At 37.4% G+C, this 27,872-nt stretch overlaps 3 protein-coding genes across 4 annotated transcripts; 2 read left to right on the forward strand and 1 right to left on the reverse strand.

The window, feature by feature from the left end:
* Positions 1–469: 469 nt before the first annotated feature.
* LOC146163699 (transmembrane anterior posterior transformation protein 1 homolog) lies at positions 470–8,560 on the forward strand. Of its 2 annotated transcripts, none has more exons than XM_083381799.1 (12): positions 470–534; positions 1,579–1,709; positions 1,775–1,896; positions 2,315–2,474; positions 2,728–2,863; positions 3,054–3,208; positions 3,626–3,776; positions 4,635–4,816; positions 5,487–5,563; positions 6,182–6,320; positions 7,041–7,189; positions 7,872–8,560. In XM_083381799.1, the coding sequence occupies exons 2-12, from the start codon at positions 1,629–1,631 to the stop codon at positions 8,092–8,094; spliced, it is 1,575 nt and encodes a 524-aa protein (XP_083237925.1). In that variant the 5' UTR covers positions 470–534; positions 1,579–1,628; the 3' UTR covers positions 8,095–8,560. The 2 variants fall into 2 exon arrangements, with proteins under 2 accessions (XP_083237925.1, XP_083237924.1); XM_083381798.1 differs by lacking the exon at positions 470–534 and adding an exon at positions 706–817.
* Positions 8,561–9,835: 1,275 nt separating this feature from the next.
* On the reverse strand, positions 9,836–19,424 carry LOC146163700 (SH3 and PX domain-containing protein 2B-like). The gene is made up of 14 exons (XM_083382392.1): positions 19,235–19,424; positions 18,851–18,931; positions 17,888–18,040; positions 16,422–16,513; positions 15,669–15,688; positions 15,424–15,564; positions 14,491–14,610; positions 14,299–14,416; positions 13,820–13,926; positions 13,127–13,344; positions 11,515–11,870; positions 10,815–11,005; positions 10,640–10,728; positions 9,836–10,217 (listed from the first exon to the last, which is right to left on the reverse strand). The coding sequence occupies exons 1-14, from the start codon at positions 19,307–19,309 to the stop codon at positions 9,951–9,953; spliced, it is 2,028 nt and encodes a 675-aa protein (XP_083238518.1). The 5' UTR covers positions 19,310–19,424; the 3' UTR covers positions 9,836–9,950.
* A 2,665-nt stretch (positions 19,425–22,089) lies between these two features.
* Positions 22,090–27,224, forward strand: LOC146163701 (uncharacterized). The gene is made up of 4 exons (XM_083382378.1): positions 22,090–22,239; positions 23,384–23,539; positions 25,660–25,774; positions 26,000–27,224. Exons 1-4 carry the CDS (start codon positions 22,129–22,131, stop codon positions 26,617–26,619), a joined length of 1,002 nt encoding a protein of 333 aa, XP_083238504.1. The 5' UTR covers positions 22,090–22,128; the 3' UTR covers positions 26,620–27,224.
* The last annotated feature ends 648 nt before the right edge of the window (positions 27,225–27,872 follow it).

Here is a 27,872-nt window from a genome sequence, read left to right on the forward strand (position 1 = left end):
CTCATTTTTTTTACAATCAGACAATAGCATTGTTCGGGAAAATATTACACGAAAAGCATAAACAAGTAATATCAAACATGAGTAAATATTTGCACACTGCACAAGCCTCCTACATGTCAATAGCGTTATTTTTCTTGTAGTCCATTTATAACAAATGAACTGGTTTGCAGCCGTTGCAGCAGTTTTTTAATTGCAAAATATTTTTAGGTTTCGGCTCTGGAATTCTAAAACCGGTATATACAAAAAAAGTTGTGCCCCAGGCGCAATATTCACGTAAAGGGACGCCACCGTAATTTAAATCGGTACTTTTATGATGTAAGTGATGCTAGGCAACAAACGCTGCCCCGCGGTTGTGAAACTACTAAAAGAGAACAACGTCAGTAAAAATTGTTAGAAAAACAAATCTACGAAAAAAACAAACATACGGGAAAGACCCTTTGGGAAAAATTTGTTTACAAAAGTGAGACGTGTAAGGAGTACAACACAAAACAAAAACTTTTGATTTTTCAGTGTAATATGAGAGATGTCTGCTAGGTTTGTGTATTTAGAAATTATTTTTATTTGTAGATTTTGCATATGTATTAAAAAAAAGTGCTTATACAAATAAAAAAATATATAAAAATATAAATGCAGACATAAAATGTCGTCTATTTTTGTTCTTCGTGTAATAACTAATAACAGATTGTTTTTATTTTGACCAAATAACTAAAACCGATTTTGCCTATGGATGCTTAACTAATTACTAATAAGTGAGTATTAGCTTGTTGTCTTCAACTACTTCCATTTGCTTCCATGATGAAACCAAAAAAGCCTCCAGGTTTGTTTATCGTATTGCAGTTGAATGACACGCTTAATTGATATACTAGCCGTTTAAAAAGTATGTTTTAGAATTTAGATTGTTGTTAGTGTTTCCAAAATAAATTTGCTTAATATTGGTTTAACGTTACCGTTTTTAGAAGCAATTCATTTAAAGTGGCACAGACTTTACAATAATTGATATTTCAACAATGCGAATTTAAATTTAACGCATTTCAGCCACCCTATTTTAGGCTGCTTAAACATCTCCATCTCGGGATATCCAAAGTTTCCTATCTGGCAGGCAAATAGCGACTTCCTTTTTTTAATTGAAGGTTTTTTATCATGACATTAACCGCGGAGGCTGTGTGAACTTCGTCATTGTTTTTCTAATAAATTGATTTCAAAATCTATGTCAAATAACATGACTCGAATCATTTTTGTTGGTTTTTAAGTAACATTTCAATTCACTTTTTTCTAATACTTTTAAGTTGCTTGGTGTCATTAATTTTTATTGTTTTTGTTTCATGCTAAATTTGTTCAACATAAGCTAATAGACTGGCTTATATTTTAAGTTGTCAATCACTTGACTTGCCCTATTAATTTATTTTTCTTTGAATTTTGACTAAATCAACAACAGTTCTGTTTGGGAAAGATGTTTTTACTTGAAATACCATTATTGTGCGGCTACAATTCATCTATTTTATTTATTTTCTATTGGAATATTTGACTCTCTCTTGGTGGTTTATTTTGGAACAAAGGTTTACCAACCTTGCTTTATAGGGATATCCTTTCGCCAGTATTTCACCCAAGAATTAACTCATGGATATTTTATGGATGAAAATAATGAGAGATATACGGAAAGAAGGGAAAGAGTTTATACATTTTTGAAACAACCTTATGAAATTGAAAAGGTATATACGGATTTTTAAACTTGTATTGATTTGTTGTTTACATATTTAATATGATGTGCTTTCAGATGATGATCTATGGTCTGTTTTTGTGCCTTGATGTATTTTTGTATGTGTTTACATTTCTTCCGTTGCGGATTTTATTTGCTTTAGCCAAGCTGCTATTGGCACCATTTTGCTGGCTACAAAGGTGCAAAATTATTTTGTTTTTAGTTATTGATTGGATTAAGTTTTTTCCCTATGTACTCATGCCTAAAAAAAACATATGTTTTAAGATATTATCGTTTAATAATTTAACTTGGTAAAACTAAAATGGGGGAAGACAAATTCATAGAATACTTAACACTTTTTTTTAGAGACTGAGTTAGTATTATACATATATATATATTTAATATAATATTTATGCGAATTTTATATGTTAAAGTTGCCTAAGGCTTAACTGTAAGTTTATTTAAATGTTATCAGATCAGTAACTAAAAACATGTGTTATGCATTTTACGATTTTGTCTTCCCACTTTTAGTTTTACCAAGTTAAAGAATTCACCGATATTATCAGATAAGTAGTTTATATAAAAACATAATATTAATTGCATTTAATTTGTTTCCAGTCGATCAGGTCTGGATCCTGCTCAGCGATGCGATTTACTGAAGGGAATTATTTTTGTTTCTTGCGCTTACTTCTTTTCTTACATCGACATATCATTTATTTATCACTTGGTAAGAGCACAGACCCTCATGAAGCTCTATATTATCTTCAACATGTTGGAGGTAAGTGATTTACCATGGTTATTGATTATTAGCAATCATATTCCTTATAATTTGCCATTGTGTATGTATACATCACTCTGCTTATACTTTTGTGCCTCAGCTTTGGCTAAAGTACAATTGACAGAAGTTAAGTTTATCAGAATTCATGATAAAGATTTCTGGCTAACATATTTAACACAAATGTAATATAAGTATTTTTATCCACACAGAATATTCAAACTTATTAACTGTATAAATGATTAATGTATTGCAGGTTGCTGATAGATTGTTTTCTTCATTCGGCCAAGACATCCTTGATGCCATGTTCTTGACAGCTACCGAATACAAAAGCAGCATGAGAGACAGTTTTAAATTGTTACTCCATCTCATGCTTGCCATCATTTATGTCTGTATCCTTCTATTTTTGCATTATTTTTTCTTGTTTACTTGTATTCAGTATTTAGGAGCATTTTATCAAATGACAACAGAATAAAGGCACTAAAGTTAGTTTTGGGAATAAGATAAATATAATTTGCTATCATTAAAATGTGTTTTTCGATAAGCTTTTGTTTTCTTAATGGCCCTTTAAACACTTGTCAGTTGGACATGCGGTGCTGGTGTTGTTTCAAGCCACTACCCTCAATGTGGCGTTTAACTCACACAATAAAGTTCTTCTAACCATTATGATGGCAAACAACTTTGTTGAGATAAAGGGAACAGTGTTTAAAAAGTTTGACAAAAACAATCTCTTTCAGGTTTGTTTAACTTGTTAAGTTTATTTCTTCCTTTTTGTAAATATGACATAGTATTACTTATTTTATAACATAGTATTACTTACTAATCTTAAAAGAAACAACTAGGAAAAAATGCAGATTAATTACTGACTCTTGACTCATAATATTTGCAGTAATCGACTTGACTAAATCGTCTTCTTGGTTGTTTCACATTACTCATTTAATTTTTATGGGCTAAAACATCAACAATTCTGAAATGATATTATTATTTATTATTACAAAAATACTTTGTTTAGTTAAGTTTTACTTTTAAGTTTTAATGCCATTTGAAGGGACCTGTTTAAATTCACCTTGTCACCTAGTTTTGTCCGAAACCCGTTTTTATCTGAAAGTTAAATAGTTGAAGGCAGCCGTAGGACCTGATTATGTGTTTGCCAGATTTCGTGTTCAGACATTCGCGAGCGTTTCCACTACTACATGCTGATGCTGGTTGTCTTGCTGCGCAACATGCAGCAATACGCATGGAACTACGAGCACTGCATGGAACTTCTGCCCAACATTGCCGCATTGATTGGCTCCGAGTATGTTGGTAAGCAATTAGGTTGTTCGTTTGTTCATTCGAAAGCACTAAATGAATGGAAGGATAAAGTTAAATGATTGAGTGTATAAATAATGCGCCAATAAAAAGTTAGGGTGAATTCTTATTTGTTATTCACGTTATTCTGTTGTTTGGCGACACATTAGATGGGCAATAAATTAACTCCATCTAAACAAAAATGGGACCTTGTCCTAAAATGGTATAACATGTGTTGTGTGGTTTACATTTCTTCTCAAAGACCAAACTGTTGTAAAATATTTTACGAGTTTATATTATGGGAACAGAGACCTTTTTCTTTTAGCATACCAAAGCTAAACTCAGAAAAGTCTCATCTGGATATAATAAATTTCAACTCTTCTTTTAAAAGGGGTGTTTTTAATCATTTTAAGATAGCAACTGTTACTCGGATTTTTCTGTAATTGTAAAGGGTCTAAATAATTATGTTGAAGAAGAAAGCAAGAAAGTGTTGAAAAAATGCGCGTGTTTGGTTTGAAATATGAGTCCACATGGCGTCATTCAGCAAACCGCAAAAAAATGCATTTAGAAGTTGGCAAACTTTTTTTTTGTAGATTTTTTTTTTTTTTTTTTTTTGTAGAGTTTCAGATGATGCACACTTTATTCCAATGCTAGATGTATGAATGAAATTCGCGCTTAACGGTAAATATTTTTTCCATTTACGTATTGATAAAGTACCTAAAAAATAGCGGAAATGTCCCCGTGCCCAGTTTGCATAAAAGTTGGCGGATCCGGTGGTTAAAAATGGATGGCCATATTATAATATAGTCGACTCCTGGTATAAATCAATATGTGTGAAGTCAATACTTTATTGTCTTGTTCATGTTCTCACAGTCGATTGGTTCAAGCACGCCTTCGTTCTCAAGTTCAATCACTTGCCTATCGAGTCGTACAAGGAATACCGGGCTACTTTCGCCTATGATGTGGCCACTAGTCGTCAGATGGGCTCCATTACCGACCACTGCGATATTGTGTCAAGACGCTTGGGATTCATTCCACTGCCGTTGGCCGTCTTGGTAAATCCACCTAAAAAAAGTTATTCTATGTTTGCGTTAGGCAAAGGATATATTTGCCACTGATTTCGCTAACTTTCAGCATTAAATATGCATAGATAGACTCCTGGTGAACCTTATTATACCTTCTACAGTAAAATATTGTTACTAGTTTTTATTTGCGTCTTATACTAAAGGTTTTAGGTTCGCAATCTAAAAAACACCAGGTGAGTCTAGACCAGGGGTTCTTAACCTTCTCCCTTTTAACAAAGATGAATATCAGATTTACCCCCAATAATGTTTCTATTTTTTTAAAACGAGTAGTAAATTATATCAGTTATGATGTAACAATGAAGTTACTAAGAGATAAGGATGTTGCCAATTACCGTAACTAAAATAGCTATCATCGCGAAATAATGTTACGGACACTAGATGATAAAGAATTAATAGGCTACTATAGGCTAACTTCGAAACTTTCGAATACTAGGAAAGTAGGCCACCAATACCTACGGCTTGCACACTTTTTCTGTCCTGTCAGCTGATGTGGATAAGTCGGGTCTGTAACGCTCTTTTTCATGTTTTCAATAATTCTGTTCTAGGATTTTACATGCAAAGAACCTAATTTGCCTTTAATGCAATGTAGCCAAGTTAAGTACCTGCAACTTCAGTTTTAAATGTTATTTTATCTTATTAGATGTTTCACGTCACCCGAATTTCCGTTGATTTCCACGGAGCCGCTGGATTCCTCGTTATTTTTATGGGATACTTGGTGTAAGTGTTAGGGTGGCATATCGATAAGTGAAGCACCCGATTTGTTTTAAAGTTTAATGCGTTGTGCAGAATTTTGTCAAACACAGCTCACTGGCATTCGTTAATTCAGTTTAAACGAAGCCTACTTTTATGATTAAGTGCGCCTATTCCACGCAATATAAAGCAACCCAGTATACAAAACCAAGCACGAAGCCTTGATCTTATTATTAAGCCTATGGCCCACTGCACTTCAATGTTTGGTTGAAGTAGTCGTGTGCCTTTTGTGTTAGTCTTCTCGCCCCTAAACTTGAAAGGGGTCTGATTGATTATGAATAAAGGTAAATATGTCAAATAGAAAACTCACCACAGTATGAAGGCTTAACTGACCTTTAATATGAATATCGCTCAAAATGTATTGTTAAATATTTGAAAAAGTTGAGGTGTCAGAGATTAAATTTTACACGTATACGTTATTTAAATATTTTCAGGTTTTTTTATTGAAAATTTGTGTACTATATAGCGCATCTTTACTTTAACAACTATTGTAAACATTTAAGTAGTTTGCCACTTATCATTCTAGGAATGCGTGAGCTAGCAAATTTGCTTTGATCGCTAAAAAACCCTATTTTCCCCTCCCAGTCTCGTACTGGTCAAGGTGTTCGGCAGTATCGTCATGGTCGGTCAAGCGTGCAAGTTCATCCGCGATGACGTGGCCCAGGCGAACGCGTCAATCAAACTGAGCGGGCCCAAGCTGTCGGTAGTCGACCCATTCGAACAGGTACAACCGTCGATTTACCAAAGATTAAGGTGCTGTAGTTTTCGTTTGTGTTTATGGCAGAGGTTCTTAAACTGGGGTCCATGGACCCCTTTGGGGTCTATGAACTAGTTTTAAGGGGTCCATAAAAGCATACTTAAAATATTAGTGTATATGTGAAATTAAGAAGTAATAAACTTATCAAAGAAAACAGATTATTAAAAAATAAAACGGCTTTGCAATGAATGTATCAAGACTCCATTTCACGTTCACATGTTTGGTCTATTTCTATTGTGCCGTAAATTTATGACGTCATTTTCTTTTTGCCTACTGTGGTCCACGCGAGGCCAAAAAAAATTAGGGTTCTTCTGCGACAAAGAAAGTTTAAGAACCCCTGGTTTATGGTGTGCCAGATTACTAATTTAGTATTTAATGGTCGTTTTATTGGTTACATACATTTACTGTGTGTACATGGAATTGGACATTTTGGCATCTAATTAACCTGGTGCAGCATGCGCGAAAAACGCGTGTTTAGTAACATTATGCTGCTTAACTTCTTTCTACACAACCCTACATTTTCCATAGTTGTCCTGTTTTTTACCCAACCGTTATAAGTATCTTTAAAAAGAAAAAGATGCGGTATTCAAGAAAAACAAACCTGTTATATTTACTGCGACGACTTCCGTGCAATCAGGTTAGAGAAAATTTATTTTAAATTCTGTTAATGGGCTGTGTTTTGCTTAGCGCGGCAATAAAACCATTCTGGTGTCCCACGTCCGGCCCGTGGAACCGGAAGAGGATATGACGCAACGGGGAGACGACGCTACCAAGAAGTCCAGTAAGGTCACGCCAACAAGCAAGCACGGCGGCTTAAAACTCACAACTCCCGCAAGGTTGGTTTTGTGCGGGGCTGCGGAGTCGGTTAAAAATAACCAGAGTCCGACTCCCTAGCCCTACTCCGGATCAGACTCTACAGTCTGCATTCCGCCAAATTACGTAACTAAATTAAGGCGAATTCTGCAATCCACTAATATGGCTGTCATAATTAATCCACGCGCAATACATGGTTTCATATCAGTCTCTGTTGTTTTACGTGGTCTTACTCGAGTCTCTAGTCGACTCCGCCGATAGGGGTCAAATAAAATAGTTACAGAGCGCCTGCGAACGTTAAGTGCTTTCTCCTTATAAGTTCAATCTAGAATAACTGACTTGCTTGAAGCAAAATCAAGTTCTTAAACTTTATTTAGGTTTTTAGGTATACTTTTTTTCATTTTGTTTTTTATGACTTTTTTATTAATTTTAATATTAGGCGATTGTAGGTCTATAAAATAAATGCAATTATCCAAAATTGTTTTGTACGCCCAATTTCGACTCCCTGGTACTAAAACTGCTCTTCAGCTGAGCATTTAAAAACAAGACAAAAAAGGCAAATTATTCGACGCATATTAAGTATATAATGAAAAAAACTACAGGATTTAACCTAAGTTGCGAAATATTAAACCTTTTAACATTTTTACCGAAAAACCTATTTCTCCAGCTACAGGTAACAACGCAAAAAACACATTTTTCCCCCAGGGAACGTTCGATGCGAGCACCTTCGGTCGACCACGTGGTCACCGCCGAGTCCAACCTCGCCGGGAGGCCTGGCGACTGCGACGTCACAGACGACGACGATAACGTCACGGCGTCGATCGTCACCGCCGACGGCGACGGGGCTTTCCCGTCGGTCAAACGGCGCATCATCGCCGAGTCTCCTGCAAAGGACGCGATTTTGGAAGAAGCCGTTTCAGACGATTGAACGGCGAAATGTTAGTTTTTCAACTCAATCGAGAGACTTCCGAGGCTTTGCATCTGTTGTGTCGAAAACGGAAAAGTCATTGTTTGTGCAAGCGGACTAACTTCAAAAATGCTTTTCTTTTAGTTAATTTTGGCCACGCAATGTACTATTGCAAGGCGTAAAAGGCGCTTATTTTCTTTTTTTGATCGCTGGTACAGGATCGTGGTTCTTCCTAAGCCGCTTTGTTCAAACTCTAGTGGTAAATATGCTGTTTATTTCACATCCCTAAAGTTCCGACTATATGCGCAATTACTCTTCAATGTGCCCCGTTTGTTTCCTGTTAGTTAAAAGTTGCCTTATTATAGGAACTATGCCGTTCTTTCTCCGACAGTGCGTGGGTTGGGCCTGGTAAACCCTCATCCCGTTGTAAATTGATTAAATGGCTTGAATTCCGATATATATAGTCGGATCGGAGCCGATACCAAATGGCAAGTACAAGTAGTAACATTGATACTCGCACGTTACTATGGTAGTATTGTTACCGAACGCTAATCATAACAATATACGTAGTTTAGCCATGATTTGCTATCCAATACAGCAATTTCTACTTCGTAAGGTAAATTCATCAAAAAATTGTGCTTTAACAACCTTACTCCTTAACGCAAAATCAAATTTTGCCTTGACAATCTACAAAAAAAAATTCTTTGAAAGTTAATCGCATTTTGTTTGTTTAAGCATGCTAATGACGTCATTGTTATAGGATCACGATACCAATCGTCCAAAATGTCTGTACCGGGTTGAAATGTCAAATATCAGACATACCTAGCTTAAATTATTGTGTACTCAACCCGCATCCAGAAATCTAACTTACATGTGAGGACTGTGCATCCCCTGGTTTAAAGTTTAATGAATTCACCAAAATGCTGACAAGGATTAGCTTGTGAATGTTAAAGTGAAAATAGCTCTCGCTGTAAGATCGTTTTATGTTAGTTTATCATCCAGTCAAATATATGCCTAGAAAACGCATTTTGTTGTTTAAAAAATGCCACGCTCTATTTCTATTTTGTTTGTGAACTGCGCCGACGCGATTTGCCACTGTGATTGCACAGTCAAGGTAGTGCCACTTTGAATATATTTTTTTGGTCTTGCTGCGTATACAAAGGCGTCCATGCAAAATAAAAGACGAAAGGCTTAACTTCAATGTTCGTCTGTCAAATAGTATTTTCTCCGGCCATCTCTTTACTTTTAATCACTCAAAAAAGTTAAGACTTTCAGTAAACAGCTGCATTCTGCGAGGTGTGGATTAACCTTTCTTTTTAAAACACCGGCCAAAAAGAAGCAGGGCCTACCGGATTTGTACAATATTTTTTTCTTTTGAGGTCCTATACTTTTTTGACATTTTAAACAACTTCCAAGGTTGGTTTATTTGTCTAAAAGCCTCCTTCGTTTTTGATTTTTAATGTTGCCTAGTTTCAAATAGGTTTCGATTTAAGCGTGGTGAATGATCTAAAACGCCGTTTCTTGACATTTTTTATTCAAAAGCTGACTTGTTTTATAACGATGATATTACTGTAGGAAGCAGGACAGTTTTTTTTACAGTCGAGCAACAGCTAGTCGCGTTATGTCTCCCGGAGAAGAAAAGCGGTGCTCTATCTCAAAGGCCTTCGTATTAGCGACCAAATAAAAGCAAGAAAACGACACTGGTTCATTTATTTATTTATAACGAAGAAGCAAAAAAGCACGAAATGCGAGACCGGCATAATTTACAACCGCAAACAAACAGCACTCTTGGATTTCACCCATAGATATCTAGCGCCGTGCACGAACGTAAAGAAGAAAGGAGCAAATGGCAATTACACAAGAAAAAAGACAGGCAGTCACAAGTAATCGTCGGGGGTTCCCCGCAGCTGCACCAGGTTACTGTCGTCGCCCACCACCAGCTGATTTTCGCTGTAGAACTTGACCAAGTCCTGGATGCCCGCGAAGGTCTTCTCGCCCGGAGTGTAGACCCCGGTGGCAAATCTTCCGTCGTTTCTTCTCCTCCGAAGGTGGAAGTTGAAAATGGCGCCCCGGTGGAGCACCGTTAGCGAGTAGGGGTTGTCCGAGCCTCCGGACTTGCTCCGCCGCACGATGAAAAAACCCTCCTGCGAAAATATAAATAGCCTACATCGTAAATCGGTATGTGATAAATAAAACTTTTTGGGTTGACCTTGTGCTTACCGTAAAAATTGGACATTTGTAGGCTTATAGTTCAATAGTTAACCGCGTTCGATAAGTTTGAAGCCGTTAACCTTATAATTTTATTAGCCTATATAGCTTTAAACATTAAATTACCAATATTTTGTCAATTATTTAGCTATATTATTAAATTCAGCTTAAGGTAAAGTGTTTCGATGTCTTCAGATGAAACGTAGCTACTGTTATATAAGCATATGGCTATTACATAATATGATTCAATGTTAGAAAAATACAAAATCTCGTATCCTGAAGAAACGCTGTAAAGTTCAATTGTGACCTTTCTGATTTTAGGTGAACGATGCGCTCAAGTTACAAAGGTTAGTCTCACCTGTCCTTCCTCTTTCAGAGAAGTTTCAGCCTCCACTCTTCCAATATCTTTGAACCATGGCTCGTCCTCCAATCCCGTTTTCTCTTTGCCTGACCAAAAAATATTTGTTATGCTATTTTTAACAAATACGAGTTCAACTTGGTAGACTACGTTTGCTCCGCACTTTCTGGCGTACCTGCAAAGTTGACCATTGCGACGTATTGAGCTTCGTTCGAGTTGTCTACTGGAAATATCGGAGAGCTTTTCTTCGGAAGTTTGACTGGCATGACGTTCATTGGTTTCGAAGCAGAACTTGTAAACGGCGGTAAGGTCTTTGGCTTAAGGTTAGTCGCCGCCCCTGATATCATTTTCCGATTCACGTCGAACCTGTCAAAGGAAGAAACTTTAGATCTGGTGTGTGACTAATTTATCAACTATAACCTTCACAAGTATAAATTTGAGTAATTTTGTTTGAACAGCATGTTTATTGTATCGTAATATCTGATAACAACTATTTATAACAGGTTTCGAAGAGAGGCGTTGCCTTAAAATATGACGGCTATAGGGCAATCATAGGATGTTTTACTTTCAGAAAACAGCTTTAGAGACATATTTTACATGTATAAAAACCTTTTGACTATGTTAAGTTAACCTCATTTTTAGAAAACGGTGATTTTAACTTCGAATGAAATATATAAAAATCGTGTAAACCAGCTCTCAATAAGCTACGTTTTTAATATAGCCTACATATTAGCGTAACCTATTACTATAAAACATAGTAAAGGTAACTGGAAAGAGGTGTCTATCTTGCCTAAACAATATTCTAATGTAAAAAATTAATAATCAGTAAAAACCTTACAAATCATATATCAACGAAATAAGGTTTCACACTCAACTGCTTCTTTGGCGACTTGGGCAGCGCCGGTCGGCCCGGTGGCCTCTGCTTGCCCGGGGAAGGACCGGGATCGGCGCTCCTAGTCGCGGGGAAAAACCCTCCGCCGGAAAGCGGCCTCGGGCTGGCGGCGCCGTTTTCCCACGGTTTCTTGTTCGGGGCGTTGTCGGAAGATGACCGGTCCCTTCCGCTTGGGGAGAGGACGCGCGGGGAGTTGCCGCCACCAGAACTGGCGCTACTTGTTCGCCGGTCCTTGCCATTTTTTTCGTCGCTCTCCGGCCCGAGATAGTTGGCCGGCACCCAGCCCTCGGCGCCGTCTAGGGACACGAACCACCAGCCGTTGTCTGACTGCTCGATCACCTGAAATTGCGCGATGGTATTATTTTAGCACTCGCAAAGCCACTGCGTTGTGAAGTCGTTCGACAAATTCGCGCACGCCAATAGTGGAAGGAGGTTATAATTCAATAATAAGCCAACAATAGGCACAATAGTTTCGACAGGTTGTTAGCACCGCGCGTGACAAATTTATAGTGGTGTGACGCAGAAGTACAGTGATTCACCCGAAGTGTGGCGAGTGACTTGCCCCAGTAACCCCTTCACCCCAAGTGACCCCTCGCAAATAACCCCTAGTGGAGTACAACGGACCGCCATATTCTTAAATAACTTGACCCACAAGTAATCTAACAATAATACATTTCAAACAGTAACCTAAAGCGAGCGCCAAACAGATTAAGTTGCGTCATAACGTGACGTCATTAAAATATTAATCTTAAAACGCCTGTTGTTCTTAAGCGATTCTCAAATATGTAACTATAATCCCGTATTTCTTTGGTTGAAATAGGTAAAACGTTCAACTTAAAAGGATATGTGAAAGGCATATTAAAGAGATTTGTATATTTCTCCAACTAATGGCATATAGCCTAGTGTAATGAAACGGAAATTGCACTCTCGCGAAAAAAAATACTGTATTTATGTAGAAAAAAACATAGTTTGAGAGGTATCGTCTTCTTCCATTGCATGTACCCTTGGAAATCAGGCAAAACGGACCTATTAAAAGAGACCAAATGACCTCTTCCGACTTTCGACATAATATTCATCTGACATAATAAGCTGCTGCGTCAAAACTTCGACGCTATAAATCGTTGCACCACTGTGGTTAAACTTCGACGCTATAAATCGTTGCACCACTGCGACTCACCAATGCTATTGCTGTTTACGTTATCATAGCACGCTTCCGCCTTGCAGACTATGCACGTCGGCAACCGCTGACTCAGAGCGTATTTTAAATACCTTACTACAGAGCCAAATAATTCCCTGTTATCTGAAAACACCTCGATAATGGGAAGTACCAGTATTGCTTTTCATTTTTGCCCAATTTCATTTAGGAAGGTGTGTACGTGCGTTCAGTGCATTCACTGCAGTTCATTAGTTTTTATCCCACTAAAACTGCAGCATTTGTAAAAACACACACATCTTGATAATATCTTCAAAAAGTACATTGGTGTAGTTTGCAGTGTAAACGATTGAAAGTACTACCAAAGTAAAGCAAAAGCCTAACTTTTCCTTATAAAGAGGGGTGTACAAATACATAAACAAATATTTCAGCCGATCCTCACCTCCACAGTTTGCCCCTCTTTGAAGCTCAGTCCGTCAGGGATCTTGTTTTCGAGCGGGAAGAGAGTGACGAAACGGAGTCGCTCCTCCGGGTCCTCATCGAATGTCTCAAGCCTCCGAAGAGCCGCCTTCTTAGCTTCCGGCTTCAGTTGCTTCCGGATGGTTTCTCTTCTAGCCGGAAGGATCTGCACAGGGGGCATGATGCGGGCTGCTGGCAATCCTGATGAAGAAGCAGTAAATAATTAAGATGATTGTTTTGCCAGCTAGTGACTACAAGTGATGCAAGTAGATATAAGTTCTGAGATTAATGCCTATATACAAAATGCTAATTTCTTTGCGCAAATTGTCCTGCAGCTTTATTATTTATTTTAGTAGAAAGAGGGACGTAAATTGCTTTAAGGAAAACTAAAGAAATTTACGCCATATCTTGACGCTTAAAAGCAAGTAATCCTATGAAATTTGGCAGAAGATTTTTTTGCTATTTATATGGTGACAACCCAACCTGAAAGTGAGATATCTTTTTACAACCGCACATCAATAATAATAGTCCACCAGTTAAGTTTTTGTATACCCTTGTTATTTAACGTCATACTAGTTAAAATAACAAAATCTTTACTACGTCAATCCGCCTTATCTAAACATCAAAGCCGAACGATTTCTATTGATAAATTACCAACACATAGCGCGTCACTTACCAGACGAGCCGTTGCTCAATTTGTGAGGCATGGCGGATGTGGTGTGCTGGGATTTCTCCGCCTTTACTAAATAAGACGCAGGTGCCCAGCCCTTTCTCTCGCTGTTTCTGCAATTAACAATTCAAAACCATGTTTTAATCAATATTAATATTACTTTGAAACAATTTCCTGTTACATGGTTTGTGCCAGATTTTGACTTGAGATTTCGTGGTATAAAATGACATGTAATTGGTACAAATAACAAAATCATAAGATTAATCGGTTTGAGTTGGCAACATGACTAAAAATATTGAATTGAAGTTTAAAAAAAATTGCTTGATTTGTATTAGATTTCGGCAGGAAATTTCGTCCTATAAAAAGCAGACAATTAGTACAAACAAAAATCCTTGAATTTAACAGAAATGGCCTAACATATAACCGCAGAAATGCTTTGCTTTTACTAAACGAAGATTAATAAAAAGCTTATTTTTCTGTCTCACCTGACTAGCCACCAGCCGTCCATGCTTTTCTGCAAAACTTCGAGCTGTGCACCCGCAGGAAAACTTATCTCCTCTTCCGAGGCTGTGTTGTACGTCATCTTGGCCGTGTACCAGTTTCCTTTAACGAAATGCAAACAGATCTGTCGTAAATTTATAAAGCAATTCGACATTTAGAAATCGATTAAAACTTACCTTCGTCTTCACCTTCTTTCTCATTTCCATCACTGTCGTCTTGGTCTCCGTCTAACTTTTCAAGAAACGCACCGGGAACAAAGCCGTTTGAGTCGTAAACATTGCAAACCAGCCACCAACCTATACAGAGAGTGATGTAACCTTGTTTGACGAAGTTGCCCAAATTAGAGAGTAATACAAAAGCCATAGTTTTATCACCATTTTTAACTGGAAAAAGTCCGGAAACATTTACAACACGTTGAATAACCACCTGAGGCGTTGTTAATATTGTACAATGAAAGTACTGTCTGTACAATGGAAGTACAATAGGCCTATGATTATATTTCGTCAAACCGAAAAACCCTTTCTAACTCTCCTCACTGATATGATTTAGTTAAATAATAATTTCCTCGTCGACGCAAAGCTTAACAGAATGTCCGGAAAAATCCCTATATAGCAATTTTAACTGTAAGCGTATCTTCAAGTGTTGAATATTACATAACTTTTGCACTTGGCTGCCCGATTAGTTTTACTAATGGTCAGTGAAGATCCGGGCAAACCAATTAAATAATTTAAATTATACGAAAGCATCATTTCTTCGAAAAACAAAGCCATTTAAATTTCTTCTTGTTTGCTCGTGGAAGAAGCCTATTTTTTCTATTTATTTGCCATTTGCACAAAAATGTCCCTAATCATTTAAACAAAGTATGGGTTTTCAAACTTATAACCTAAAATAGGTTTCGATTCACTTTAGTAGTTTAAGGATCTGTTGTATTCAATTTCAAGTTCTGCCATTGCAAAAGTATTAAACAGTAAAACAAGTTGCTTGCCATTTTCTTTAGTGATACATTTAAATACTTTTATATACATCTCCTAATACTCAAACAACAGTGCTCAGGAAATGAGCAGCAATTTTTACTCTTATCCCCGGTCAATTAATAACAAATTACTTACCTGTGTCGTTTTTATCGACGACCTCCACAACTTCTCCAACGTGAAGACTGAGCTGATTCTTTGCCTCAGCTTTGTAATCGGCGATGGCGATATAAGATTCGGTTTCGATTGGGCCTGTGATGTTGCGGATTTCTTGCGTTTCTGCAGTAGTTACTATTTGTGTTAAACCTTGATATAGGCAACTGCTTAAAGAAGGTGACCCGCATTGTTTTATGATATTTTTAAAATCACAATGGTACACTTACCGTTTTCATCGCTTCCAGATCTGTAATAAAATTGCAAATGTTATATAGACGTTATGACATCCAAAACAAACATAAACAAACGTTAAACATAATATAAGACTGTTTGTATTATGCAGCTAACTCTATGTGTGATGAGTGTTACACGTCTTTAAAATAAAATCTAATCTATACAAATGCGCAGTGCGATTTTATCAACATGCCCTTATATGTTATCTAACTCAGTGCTTTTCAACCCGTGGGATGGTACGCACTTGTGCGGATGAAAATGGTGCATGTTATTATTGTGCATTATGTGTAATACAGTAATCAAGTAAGCTCGTGCGCCCACTTATGCGTTACATTTACAATAATATAGTCTCGTATAGTGGTTCATTGCAGATTAAGCTATCTATTTTATATCGGTCAAGGCTTAGTTCCATGATTTTAATACACAAACCCCTTCATTGTTATTTCACATAAAAACTAAAGGTTGCAAACTTACTGGACTTGTTTCGTGCGGATGGAAATTTTCCGAAATAAAAAAAGTGCGGATGGAAATTGTAAAGGTTGAAAAGCACTGATCTAACTGAATATGATTACAGGCTTTTCAATTTGAAACTTTTTATTTTGGCACACTTCAAAACGACTCTTAAGCCTTAATTAGAATTGAAATAAAAGTATTTGGGTAAAGTAATCCATTAGTTGCAGTTTGCAATACCTAATTTATCGGCGCTCCCAAGCTTATAACGATTTTGCATAAATAATATATCTTACCGTTTTCTTAGTTTGTCATCATCAGCGCTTGATTGAAAAAAATTTAAAATAATCTCGCACTGAGAAATGCGATCGGGCAGTTGCGTAAGTTCCTGCAATAAAAGAACATTATGTTTGTTTCCTGATAATAGTTTTTGGTTTTAAATAACGAAACGGATGTTATCGATCTAAGGATAATATTTAAGTTTAAACTCCAGAAGAAAAAAATTAAGACCGATAAACTGCGGTGCGGGGAGGCCTACTCATTCTCAGACAATTAAGGTACTTTGTGTAACAATATAGCCGAGTATTGTTCGCAATGCATATACTGTCACAAAACATTTAACAAACATGACATAAAAATAGAGTTAGCTCCACCAGGCAACATATCGATAAATATAAATCGCTCTTCTGGTGTAAACGAAGTATAAACCGACGTTTCGGCAGCAGATACCAGCTGACCTCATCAGGGTTAATAATTAAAACGAGAGTGCGTTAGCCATCTTATATACTGTGAAGTAAAAAATTGAAAAAACTTCTCAGTATATAAGATGGCTAACGCACTCTCGTTTTAATTATTAACCCTGATGAGGTCAGCTGGTATCTGCTGCCGAAACGTCGGTTTATACTTCGTTTACACCAGAAGAGCGATTTATATTTATTAAACATGACATAACATAAGGTGATGAAATTGGCAACCTAGAAACAAATTTTCTTTTTAGGTTCAAAAATCCCATTTTATTCAACAAAATTAGAAAAGCAGGTATTTGCAATCTCAAGACCGATATAGCCTACTAGTGTGAAACAAACCAAGTGTAGCCTACCTCCGTGACTAATTGGCGCGTTTAATAGATACAATATAAGTAAGTGGAAATCACGTAGTAAATAACTCTAACTCCTGTTTCATATAAATAACCGTGACGCAAACCAATAGGGACGTTCCACACTTCCACAGACAGTAGAGTTCGCAGCAGTTAGTTATAATAGACAAGCGACGCAGAAACTTCGAGATCATTGCTATTGGCAATTACGAAACAGGCTCTTTTTCCATTGTTTATTGGAACGTGACATTAAAATATAAAACTCAGTCCATGTTCGAAACTATACGAACAAGCTTATTAACACATCAAAGTGCTTTGTAATATTTTTAATAGAAGGTTTCTTTTCGAATTAGAATTGTCCCTTAACAAGAGTTGCTTTAAAAAACGAATGCAGTAGGCCTAATATACTAAATGACATGACCTAAATTAAGATGCATTTTAATAGATGCATAATTAGGTAACTTGTACCGGTAATATCAGCAAATCTTTCATTTTGTAACTAAAAAGCGTAATTCCTTGTCGTTAAACTTGTTTTTCAAAATGTCGAACAAACTTTTGCGCAAAACGTATACTTGTATGTATTCTGAACCTCTATGAAATTCAACCTGAGTTTTGGAGAGTTTGCGTAGAAGGAAATAGGCTACACATTTATAAGAGTGCGCATACCTGACAATATTCGCTGATCTTTCCGAGTCTCTGTAGCGTTACGTCACGGGTGTGTGATCGTCGGAAGAAGAGTTTTCCAGGCAGGAATGGAAGCGAACGTTGCGAGGGATTCTTCTGGCCGCCTTCCGCTGGAAATTTATCGAGGAGGGCCATCTGTAGAAATACCAGTGTTGTATAATGAATTGGGTAAATGACTTGAATAAAGTGCACTTAAGTCAAGTCATTTGGCCAAAATACGTCAAATCAAATCATTTAAAAACAGTGACTTAAGTCTTTTGAACAAATGACTTGACTTGGACTTTATTGTGTTAAATGGCTTAGGTAAAACTAAATCATTTAATATTTTTTACTAAAATGAATTTATGTATATGAAATGTTTTTTGTTGCATAATAATAGTTTAAAAGTTTTATGTTCATGCTAATAGCTTGAAGTTGACTTGCTTTAATAATTACTTGACTGACATTTGACTCGTTATTTTTTGCGAAGGACTTTACTTCCACTTAAGTCATTTTAAAATGCACCGAGAAACCACTGAGGAATGCAGAACCGAACAATTCAGATAATGGAGGGGCGAGAGAGCAAGAACATATCAGTTGAAACTTGGACAGTATACATTCTATTGATGCATGTGTCATGCGATTGCGTAACGTCAGCTTCCTGACAGAATGACAATTGTGTCACGATAGAAATCGCGCTTTGCAAAATTTCCAGCAGAATCGGTGCATTATAAGTTTGGTTTAATCCTAGAGATATTACCTTAGAAAACAAAATCCGGTCAGTAGGTTATATAACTCTCATTACGAAATCCAAGGCGTAGAGCAAGTTTGTGGGAATCGTTATTTGTAAATATCACTCTATACTTATTAGGGATGTTTAAATGAATAGGCACCGATTTGGGCCTAATAATCGTTAAAAATATACCTTAAAACAAAAACAAAAACACACTGAGCTGTGGTACTTACGTGCATGTTAAAAAACGAACTAAATCTCCTCGCGATTCGACAGAGGTTTCCATCGCTCCAAGAAACACTCATAACGTAAACCTGCAGAAATAAGGAAATTGAAAATTTTCACATTATACATAAATTTACCCGAATTGTGCTTCGGTATTAGTGATAACTTAATAGTTTTAGCTTAAAAATAGGTAATATTCTAACTGCTCTGTTAAAAACGCTGCCCCGAAAGTAACCTATTTAAAACGTTGCTTTTAAATTTAGGTTTGAAAGCTCAAAAAATCAATTTCTGTCCTACATTCGTCACGTTAACACAATACTTTTATTGCGTTTAAAGGTAATTTTCTTAAAATTATTTATTCTACCAGAAGTCTAAAGTTTCCACAAACTCACATAATGTTTCGAAGGTTTTCTCCTTTTTTCGACGTCGACGACATTAACGCTCACCAACTTGCGGTTGGAAGTCATGATCCTTGCTATCTGGACACTGGAAGCAGAAGTAAACCGCCCAGACGCTTTACATAAACATAATCTGCTGTCCGGAGCACACTTTTAAATGCCTCTCTCTGGCAACGTCGTTTCAGGCGGCCGAACTCAACGCGTATGAACCTTAGCAGATGACGCCTTTGTCAAGCAGAGTTTTACAGACAAGCTCTTACGTCCCTCCGTATAACCTGATCACGTGGATAATTTCAGGCGAAGCGTTGAGCACTCTTCAGGAAGTCGAATCACCGCACGTAGCTCAGCGTTTGCCAAAGGTGTGGGTTTCGCGTGCTTGTGTGTGTGTGAACCAGTGTTGCAAACAAGAAATTTTGAAAGTCCCAGTCAAGTCCTTTTAAAAATAACTCAAGTCCAAGTCAAGTATTTTGCACACATAACAAGTCAATTTCCAGTCCAAGTCATCGGCGGTTGCCCAAGTCAAGTCCCAATCAAGTCGTTATGAGAGCAAGTCAATTTCAAGTCATGTCATTGGCATAAAAGTGTTAAACTATCAAAATAGGTAAACTCGTCCGACTATAACCAACAATTTAAATAAAAACATAACACAAACGCAATATACAGCAATAAACGTGTTTAATGTGCAAAACTTGAGATAAATTTGAATGAAAAACACCCAATTTAATCGCAAGTTATTTGACAAAATGACTTAATTAAGTGTACTTAAATCAAGTCAATAACTCAAGTCATTACAACACTGGTGTGGAGCCATACGAATTTAAATACGCCGCTTTAAGTTTACTCGCTTCTACGGCTCGCGTGATTTCTTTAGATTACCCACTTTCTTTCTTCGAGCCCGTCATCTCGAAGGATGTGGAAGGGCAGTTTAATCTCCATCCATCTTCGAGTGACGTCGCTGCTTCGCGGAAGTTACTCGATTGCTGTTTGTTCGGGCGCCGCATAGAAGCCCTCGAAACGCAGTTATACTGAGTTCGAAGTAAAATAATTGTTTACGATACTTACAGCCAGTATGTCCTCAAAGCTATGTGTACGTAAAAATTGTGATAAAAATAGTTAAAATATAGGGAAACACAACTTCACTTGGCCCCAAAAAACTTTATTTTTATAGTTTTGAGGCACAATGTAATAAGCAATTACACATTTTTACCAGACCTTTTGTTGGTGCTTATCTTAAAGTATTTAGGTTTTTTTTCAAGGTATGATGTCATATGTGTTGAACACTGTGATCTAGCCTTCCAAAAGTCGTACTTTTGATCATCAATATTGACACTCGTATTGTCATACCCTTGTAAGGCTCCCGCCTTTTTGATTCAACGTTGACGTATTCTTACTATTAGTAATAGCTTCTATTTAGGTACAATTTCTTGAAGTTTGGTCAGAACAGGAAATGCCTTCGGCATGCCCTCGATGACAAGTTGGCAAAAAATGTGACGTGTGTGTTTTTGACGTCATAACTGTCAAATTTTGTCAATCGTTCTCGCGATCCAGTTCAGCGGTAGGCTACTCTGAAACGTTTCCTGGTATAGCAATACAAAGCAGCTGAAATACGGAAGGACCGATCGAAGAATCACTTTCTGTTAATAAATTGCTTTCGTACCATTTTTTCTTAATTTGATGCTTACACGATAAGTTTTGCAATTTGGTCGGTACAAATGTGTTAAATTTGAAAATACCGTTGTAAGGATTGTTTAAGAAAATTTTGTATAGATGTTGCGGATAACTTAGTATGGATTTCTGTTGCTAAGTTGGAAACTCTGGCCTTGCTTCAGCAAATTTAAACTTAAGCTAAAATGGACCCTTTTTTCAAAAGACTGTGCGTGTAACTCCCATGCCACGTGAGACATCGTCAGCCCCTACAATGCTGCATACACGAGTGGCACTACTACATGCAGCATTGGTCGGAACAAACATGAATATCGGAATCACGCCGGCTTCAGCAGTTTCTGCATCACAGAGATGACAGCGGGAAGTAGCCGCGAGCGTCGCTGCGCCTCCGCCACCGAAAAAAAGTGAGAAGAGTAAGAGCGGCCGGAGAAAGAGCGGAGGAGGAAGTGACGTCGCGACAGATGCCTTTGTAAAACTTCTATGTGAAAGCCCGGTCTGCGTGAACCCAGTGGCTTAAGGCTGGCTTTGTTTTTGTTTTTTCGCAATTGTTAAATATTACAAGGCGTATACAGCACCGTAATGTGATTTCAACATTGCTAAGCCACCTACTAAAAGATGTAATGTTGGAGGAATAGACCAAAGGTTGCGATTTTCATTAGCGGAAATCACATACAGGGCACCGGCAAAGTGCAGGCTTATCAATAGACAGGAAAGGCTTGAAATGTATAACGAGCCATGGTAGTTTAACCTCCAATAATGGTAGGTTTTGGTCAGTCTGTAGCCATGCTTTCAGCGTTAGAGCTATGTTGGGAATATAGGTAAATTGACAGTTTTTGTTATTTAATATGCTGTCAATTTTAACTCTTTTATATGTAAGGCAGAGCACAGTATGTATCTCCAGCTTCTAAGTTGTACGTGCCAGACATAAATTATTGCCTATAACATTAGATAGTAAAAGTGCTGTACAAATACACGTTACTCCACGTAAATAACATGTGAATGTTTAAAGTTAACTATGTAGCTGAGAGGATTTTGTGTGGTTACTTTCCCTAAATTTGTTTCGAACAAGGCAAACACATCAGACTGGAAAGAGCACTTTTAATCAATAGCACTGCGTTACAATTCATTGTTTGCGAAACCGTCTGCGATTTATTTCGTTTGTTTGCCTCTGCTCAGGTGAAACATTAATTTGAACTAGGCGAAAAAGCGCTGACCGACACAACATGCCAGAAACGGAAGAAGAAAAGAAAAAGCGATGGGCGGCGGCCGCTGCAAAGTCGTATATGACCCCAAGCATGATGCACGCCCTTAACATGTCCAAGCAACAAAGCCAGGTTGGTTTTGTTGTACAACAACTTTGATAAACCATTCGCAATGTATTACAAAGAAAAAAATCACACTTTTGTTGACGCTTGTAATAGGAATGAGTTGCATTTTATGCTAAATGTCCTGTAAATATAAAAACGCCATTCTTTCATCTTGTTTATTGGTCTACTTATCTTTTAGACCTCGCGTGACATTAGTCAACTTATAGCATTGAATCAGCGATGACCGCTTTTTGATTGGCCATATAGATTGTGATAAAACAGCATGATTTTTTGATAATACCCTACCACGTTTCGTATATTAATCAAAGTTAAGTTTAACTTATCCAGTCGACCCTTTTAACGTTCTAACTTATTTAACATTCTTTAACTTATTTGCACAAAAGGATGTTTGTTATAGGAAAAAGTAATATTTAATGTGAAATCTATTCAAGACACAACCGTTTTTTATCTGTGCTTCAAATAAAAAAGTATATATACTTTTCTTTTAAAAACAGTGATTGCGGTAATTACAGCCACGCGGTATATAAATTGAAATGTCTGCTAGGCGTCCAGTTATTCTAGTTTCATTATTTTAACATTATACCCGACGTGTAATGAGTAACCGGCACTTTAGGAACGACCGCCTTTTTTGGAGTACAACTTTATTTTGCCGAATATTTCGCAAACTTATACTAGAAACGCGCCTTGGCGTTTAGCCTTGTCACGACGCTTCGTATAGTTTGGGAGGAATATCATTCCCTACATGGTGTTTTGCCATGCTGCAAGGCTTATATTTGCCACATAGAAAACGTTTTAAAATGATTATAGTTTGATCGGGTTGGATCGTTTCCACTTTATGTCGAATGATTGGCAAACACCATCGGCATCGCACTTGGCATTACGAACCGTTTCGCTTTAATGTATGTCAACCGTGTTCTATTTACCTATTGTACCTAAAGGGAAACTAATAAACCAATGTAGTTTCATATTTTGTTAACTAATCGGCAACAATTTACCATTAAAAGCAGTTTGTTTGTGGTTCGAATAACTTGTATTTTGTGAATCACGCGTGATTCTACACATGATTGCAGTACTTAACTCAAAATTCTTTAAAACAAAATACTTGTAAAAAACTTATATCCCTTAAAACATTCTTGGCATTTTTGTTCAGAAAAAATACAAAGAATCGTTCACCAAATCTAAGGGCAAGGGCTACACGAGCGTGACTGACACGCCAGAACTCGCAAACGCCAAGCGGATGTCCAATCTGGTTAGCACTACCAAGTACAAGAGCGAGTTTGAGAAGAACAAAGCAAAGTTCACACAGGTAATAACGCCGCCTACTACATTGCAATGTATTGATCACGAACGAAACCACAAGGGCAATACTTTCAAGATATGTTATGTATAATTGCGGTATTTAGACATCTACGGTACTAGCATTGGACTGTTAAAACGCCTTTTTTCCCCTTGACATCCCTTTGATATTTCCCATTCGTTTTTCTTGCTTTAGTATAGTGTTTGATGTTCTTAAGCGAATGCAGTAGTACTTTGCTATTTTCGGTATTTCACTGTCGCTGCATTTAACCTGATCTCAAAAGAATCCACGAGGATCAAATTTCCTTGAGTTTATTAAAGGCAAAAAATAGTTAAAAAACAGCTAAATAGATCAGTTTAATGTGGCAAAATATTACTTATGAGTACAACTTCCAAGAATCGCATTTATATTAAATTTTCATTATTTGTCCCAAACTCATTTTTTTAGACCTGTGGAATCCTTCGCGTACTTCTATAGCAGGACAGGTTCATCTGTACAACAATTTAAGAACCTATCTAATTTTTGAAAGTCGCAAAAAGGCCTTTGAAATAAGCGTTATATTGCTGTTTATTAAATCAAGTGGGTCATACATTTAATTATTTGCTAATTTTATGCGAAACTCTGCTGCGTCGTTTTAAGTATTATTGTCTGGGCTGGTAATTCAAGGTTTTTGGATGATTTCCAAATTAAAAATCCCGAAAATATTAAGAAGCTTAATAGTTTTTTTATGGGATTACAAGAGTTCAGCAGAAAGCTTTTCAGCATGTTTTATTGGTTTAACCAGGGTTGTTAAAACTTTTAGTCCGCGAACTCACAGTTTTCCCTAAAGGATCACTACCCGATACGTTTTACAGCGATAAACAAAATGCTTTGAATTGTCTGCTTTTCTGCACTGATTTGTTAAAGTGCAGTTAATGTAGGCCTACTCGTCACCCCTTGAACACTTTTGCACGACCCACAGATTTGCCAGCCCTGATTTAAACAGTATAGTGTTATCTAACGAAGAACTGTTTTTTTTTTATTTGTTCTTTCATGGAAATGATTGGTAACATTTCGGTATTTCTTGAGAGACAAATGGGTCATTAAAAATCTGTGGTGGGACAGTGGTTCGCCATCCCTGCTATAAGGAATTTATGTCGAGTTCACATACAAAACGGTATCATTAAGGCATGCCTTTGAAAAATTAAAGCCACGCACAGTTTTATAACCGCTACTAATGTTGTGAGGAAATGCTACGTCGAACGAAAGTGTGAATGACTCTATTATTGTGTTCATAATAATACCCGGTATATCCTGAGAATATTATATTCTATCCTAATAGGTCGTTATGGTACGATACAAAAAAACAAGTGCATCTTCAGCCGTCTAGTGTTTTGAGCGTGCTATTGTCTTCCCTTGCATCGATCGTTAGATGCAATTTTGAGTGACTGGTTTTTGCTCAACATAATTTCTGCTAATATGAAATTTCTTTCCGTCGAGTCAATTAGATCACCATTTACATTGCTGTTTGTGCTGACTTTATTTGTTGTTAAAAATAGCTAACTAATGCTTTGTTGGTTGAATCAATGTCCAACCACCCACAACAACAACCCTGGCTTCTAATTAAAAACAACTTCATGTGTTGTCAGCAATTAAAACTATATACGTTTAATAGTGTGTAATGACTTAAGTCATTGACTTTACTCAATTCACTGTTTTCAAATGCCTTGCCCTGACTTTAATATTTTGACCAAAACGCCATGACTTGTACCTAAGTCATTTTGTCAAATAACTTGGGGTTAAATTAAGTGTTTTTCATTTAAATTTTGCGTGTTTTTCATTTAAATAAGTTTTGTACATTAAACACTTTTATTGCTGTTCAATGTGTTAGTGTTATTTTTTTAGTTAAATTATTGCTTATAAACGGACGAGTTTACCAATTTTAATAGTTTAACAGTTTACTTAGATGTCAATGAAATGACTTGAAATTGACGTGATCTCGTAATGACTTCACTGAAACTTGACTTGGGCAACCGATAATGACTTTGGGCAACCGATAATGTACTGGGTCTTGACTTGTTTTTTTTGCAAATGACTTGACTGGGACTTAAGTCATTTCAAATGATTTGCTTGCAACACTGACGTTTAAGGTTGCCGACGACCCAGAGACGATCCGAAACTTGCGGATGACAAACCAGATTAGCAACAACGCCTATAAGGGCAAGGAACTTGCATCCACCAAGAGTAGGAGACGACGGGAAGAAGGTGAGTTTTCCGGCGTTTATTTCGACATTTTGTAGTTCGATACGGCGATTTGTTTTGGGAGAAACACGAAGTAGTCGAAACAGGTGGTGGTTTGAAAATAGGATTTTTAATACACTTAATAAGTCAAGCGGTTTGATAAGTTTCATTTCATCTGCAACGCGAAGCCGAAAATGCCGTGTTATCCGAATTTATGGAACAAATAGTAAACTGCATTCTCTGTTTTAGTTACTAAATACTCGGCAAGGCGGGAGGAAGTGACGGACGTTGTTGCGAAACCAGCCAGTCCTGAGCCAGCAGTGGTAGAGCCGCGAAATGACGACAAGCACGAGGAGCAGAGTGCGCCAGAGCAGAGCGAGCAGGAAAAACGTGAAGCGAGTCAATACGAGCCGGTCGAGCAGGAAGAGAAACAAGGCGAGCCTGGCTACGGGCAAAACACGGAACCGACGGAAGAGGGTGGACATTACGCGGAACCGGAGCCTGATGCGGACAGAAGCCAGTACAATGACAACTATGAACCACCGCAGGAGAGCTACCAGGCCGAAGAGCAGCCGAACCAGGAGAACGGCTATGGGGATCAAGACAACGGATACGATCAGCCTACTGAAAATAACCCGCCCGCGGATGATCAACACCAGTACGATCAACAGGGTTACGCACAAGAGGGTGAGAATCCGTACGATATGCCGGCTGACGAAGAACCGGGTCAGCAGGAATCGTATCCGACCGACAATAACAACACATACGACAGTGTGCCTTCTGAGCAAAATCAGCCCGAGGGCGGATATGAAGAGGAACAAGAGGCAGGCGGTAATTCGCTTGACGACTTCTACTCCAATCTGGAGTAACGATTATGTTTTCCTTCGCCAGAACTTCCCCCGAATCACTGTCGCTTTGTTCTTTCAAGTCAGTCTATAAGAAATCTTTTTGAACACGCGTTTGTTGTTAAGAGTTATTATTTTCGCTAACGTTCATGTCTGTGACGTCATGCTTTTATGCTGCCCCTTCTAATGCAGCTTAACACTACGTAATGGTGGGCTTGTGGACTAGCCGGGGACAATAATGGGAACGAGACCATCTTCTTGGGGATCAACATGTTTCAGCCATGTTAAAAAATACTTTTATAAATAATACGTTATTATAACCTTTAAATCGACTGTTATCCAAATTATAATTTTGACGGTCGTATACAATTCATCGGGAAACCTACAGCTCTTCTTCGCTTGTTATTGTAGTTTTGGGCCAATTAAGGTTTTGCCATCACATTTTCACATTTTGAAGTTTTATTGGGATCTATTAACTTTTTTAAAAGAAGTTTTATCGACTCTGGTTAGTATACCGGACAATGTATTCCATAGCAATGTTGCATTCGGTAACAGTGTTGGTCATTTGGCAGTACGCCTCTGTTGTTGTAAATAGTGTTTGTGTTTTTAAATACATTGTACGCTTATACAAACTGTATTATTTTATTCCGTGCAAAAGGAATATGTTTTACTGGTCAAACAGTTTTCCTTGAATGAATTTTCTGATAAAAAGAATAGTTGAATAACGAAAAAAAAATAATTTCCATGGTAATATAAAATGCTTGTTTCAGTATTGAGCAGGGAGTCGAACCGTTTGACTTTTCCGGTTCAGGTTCGGTTCGGGTTCAAGGATTTTTTCGGAATACGGTTCAGTTCCGGTTTCTGTTAGGAGGAATTTAAAAGATCCGGTTCAGCTCTGGTTCGACCATCGCTATTTCAAAACCGGTTCATAAAGTTCCGGTTCAGATACAATATAATTTGCGTGAAATCTCAAAATGTGGGTGGATAAATGTAGAAAATAATGTTTGAATTGTAAGCAGGGAGTCGAACCGTTTGACTTTTCCGGTTTAGGTTCGGTTCGGGTTCAAGAATTTTTTCGGAATCCGGTTCTGTTCCGGTTTTGGTTCGGAGGAATTTAAAAGTTCCGGTTCAGCTCCGGTTCGACCATCGCTATTTCAAAACCGGTTCATAAAGTTCCGGTTCAGATACAATATAATTTGCGTTAAATCTCAAAATGTGGGTGGATAAATGTAGAAAATAATGTTTGAATTGTAAGTCATTTAATCTAAGTTATACGT

This window comes from Ascidiella aspersa, chromosome 2 (genome assembly GCF_963924565.1).
Source record: "Ascidiella aspersa chromosome 2, kaAscAspe10.2, whole genome shotgun sequence".
Classification (NCBI taxonomy): domain Eukaryota; kingdom Metazoa; phylum Chordata; class Ascidiacea; order Phlebobranchia; family Ascidiidae; genus Ascidiella; species Ascidiella aspersa.

Excerpts from the sequence above, each read along its gene's own strand:
- LOC146163701 (XM_083382378.1), top strand. The coding sequence starts at position 22,129 with ATGCCAGAAACGGAAGAAGAAAAGAAAAAGCGATGGGCGGCGGCCGCT. Across the intron at positions 22,240-23,383 it reads TGTCCAAGCAACAAAGCCAG|AAAAAATACAAAGAATCGTT; the intron begins GTTGGTTTTGTT and ends ATTTTTGTTCAG. Across the intron at positions 25,775-25,999 it reads TAGGAGACGACGGGAAGAAG|TTACTAAATACTCGGCAAGG; the intron begins GTGAGTTTTCCG and ends TCTCTGTTTTAG.
- LOC146163699 (XM_083381798.1), top strand. The coding sequence starts at position 793 with ATGATGAAACCAAAAAAGCCTCCAG. Across the intron at positions 2,475-2,727 it reads TTATCTTCAACATGTTGGAG|GTTGCTGATAGATTGTTTTC; the intron begins GTAAGTGATTTA and ends AATGTATTGCAG. Across the intron at positions 7,190-7,871 it reads AAACTCACAACTCCCGCAAG|GGAACGTTCGATGCGAGCAC; the intron begins GTTGGTTTTGTG and ends TTTTTCCCCCAG.
- LOC146163700 (XM_083382392.1), bottom strand. The coding sequence starts at position 19,309 with ATGACTTCCAACCGCAAGTTGGTGAGCGTTAATGTCGTCGACGTCGAA. Across the intron at positions 18,041-18,850 it reads GTTCGTTTTTTAACATGCAC|ATGGCCCTCCTCGATAAATT; the intron begins GTAAGTACCACA and ends GTATTTCTACAG. Across the intron at positions 11,871-13,126 it reads AAGAGGGGCAAACTGTGGAG|GTGATCGAGCAGTCAGACAA; the intron begins GTGAGGATCGGC and ends GCGCAATTTCAG.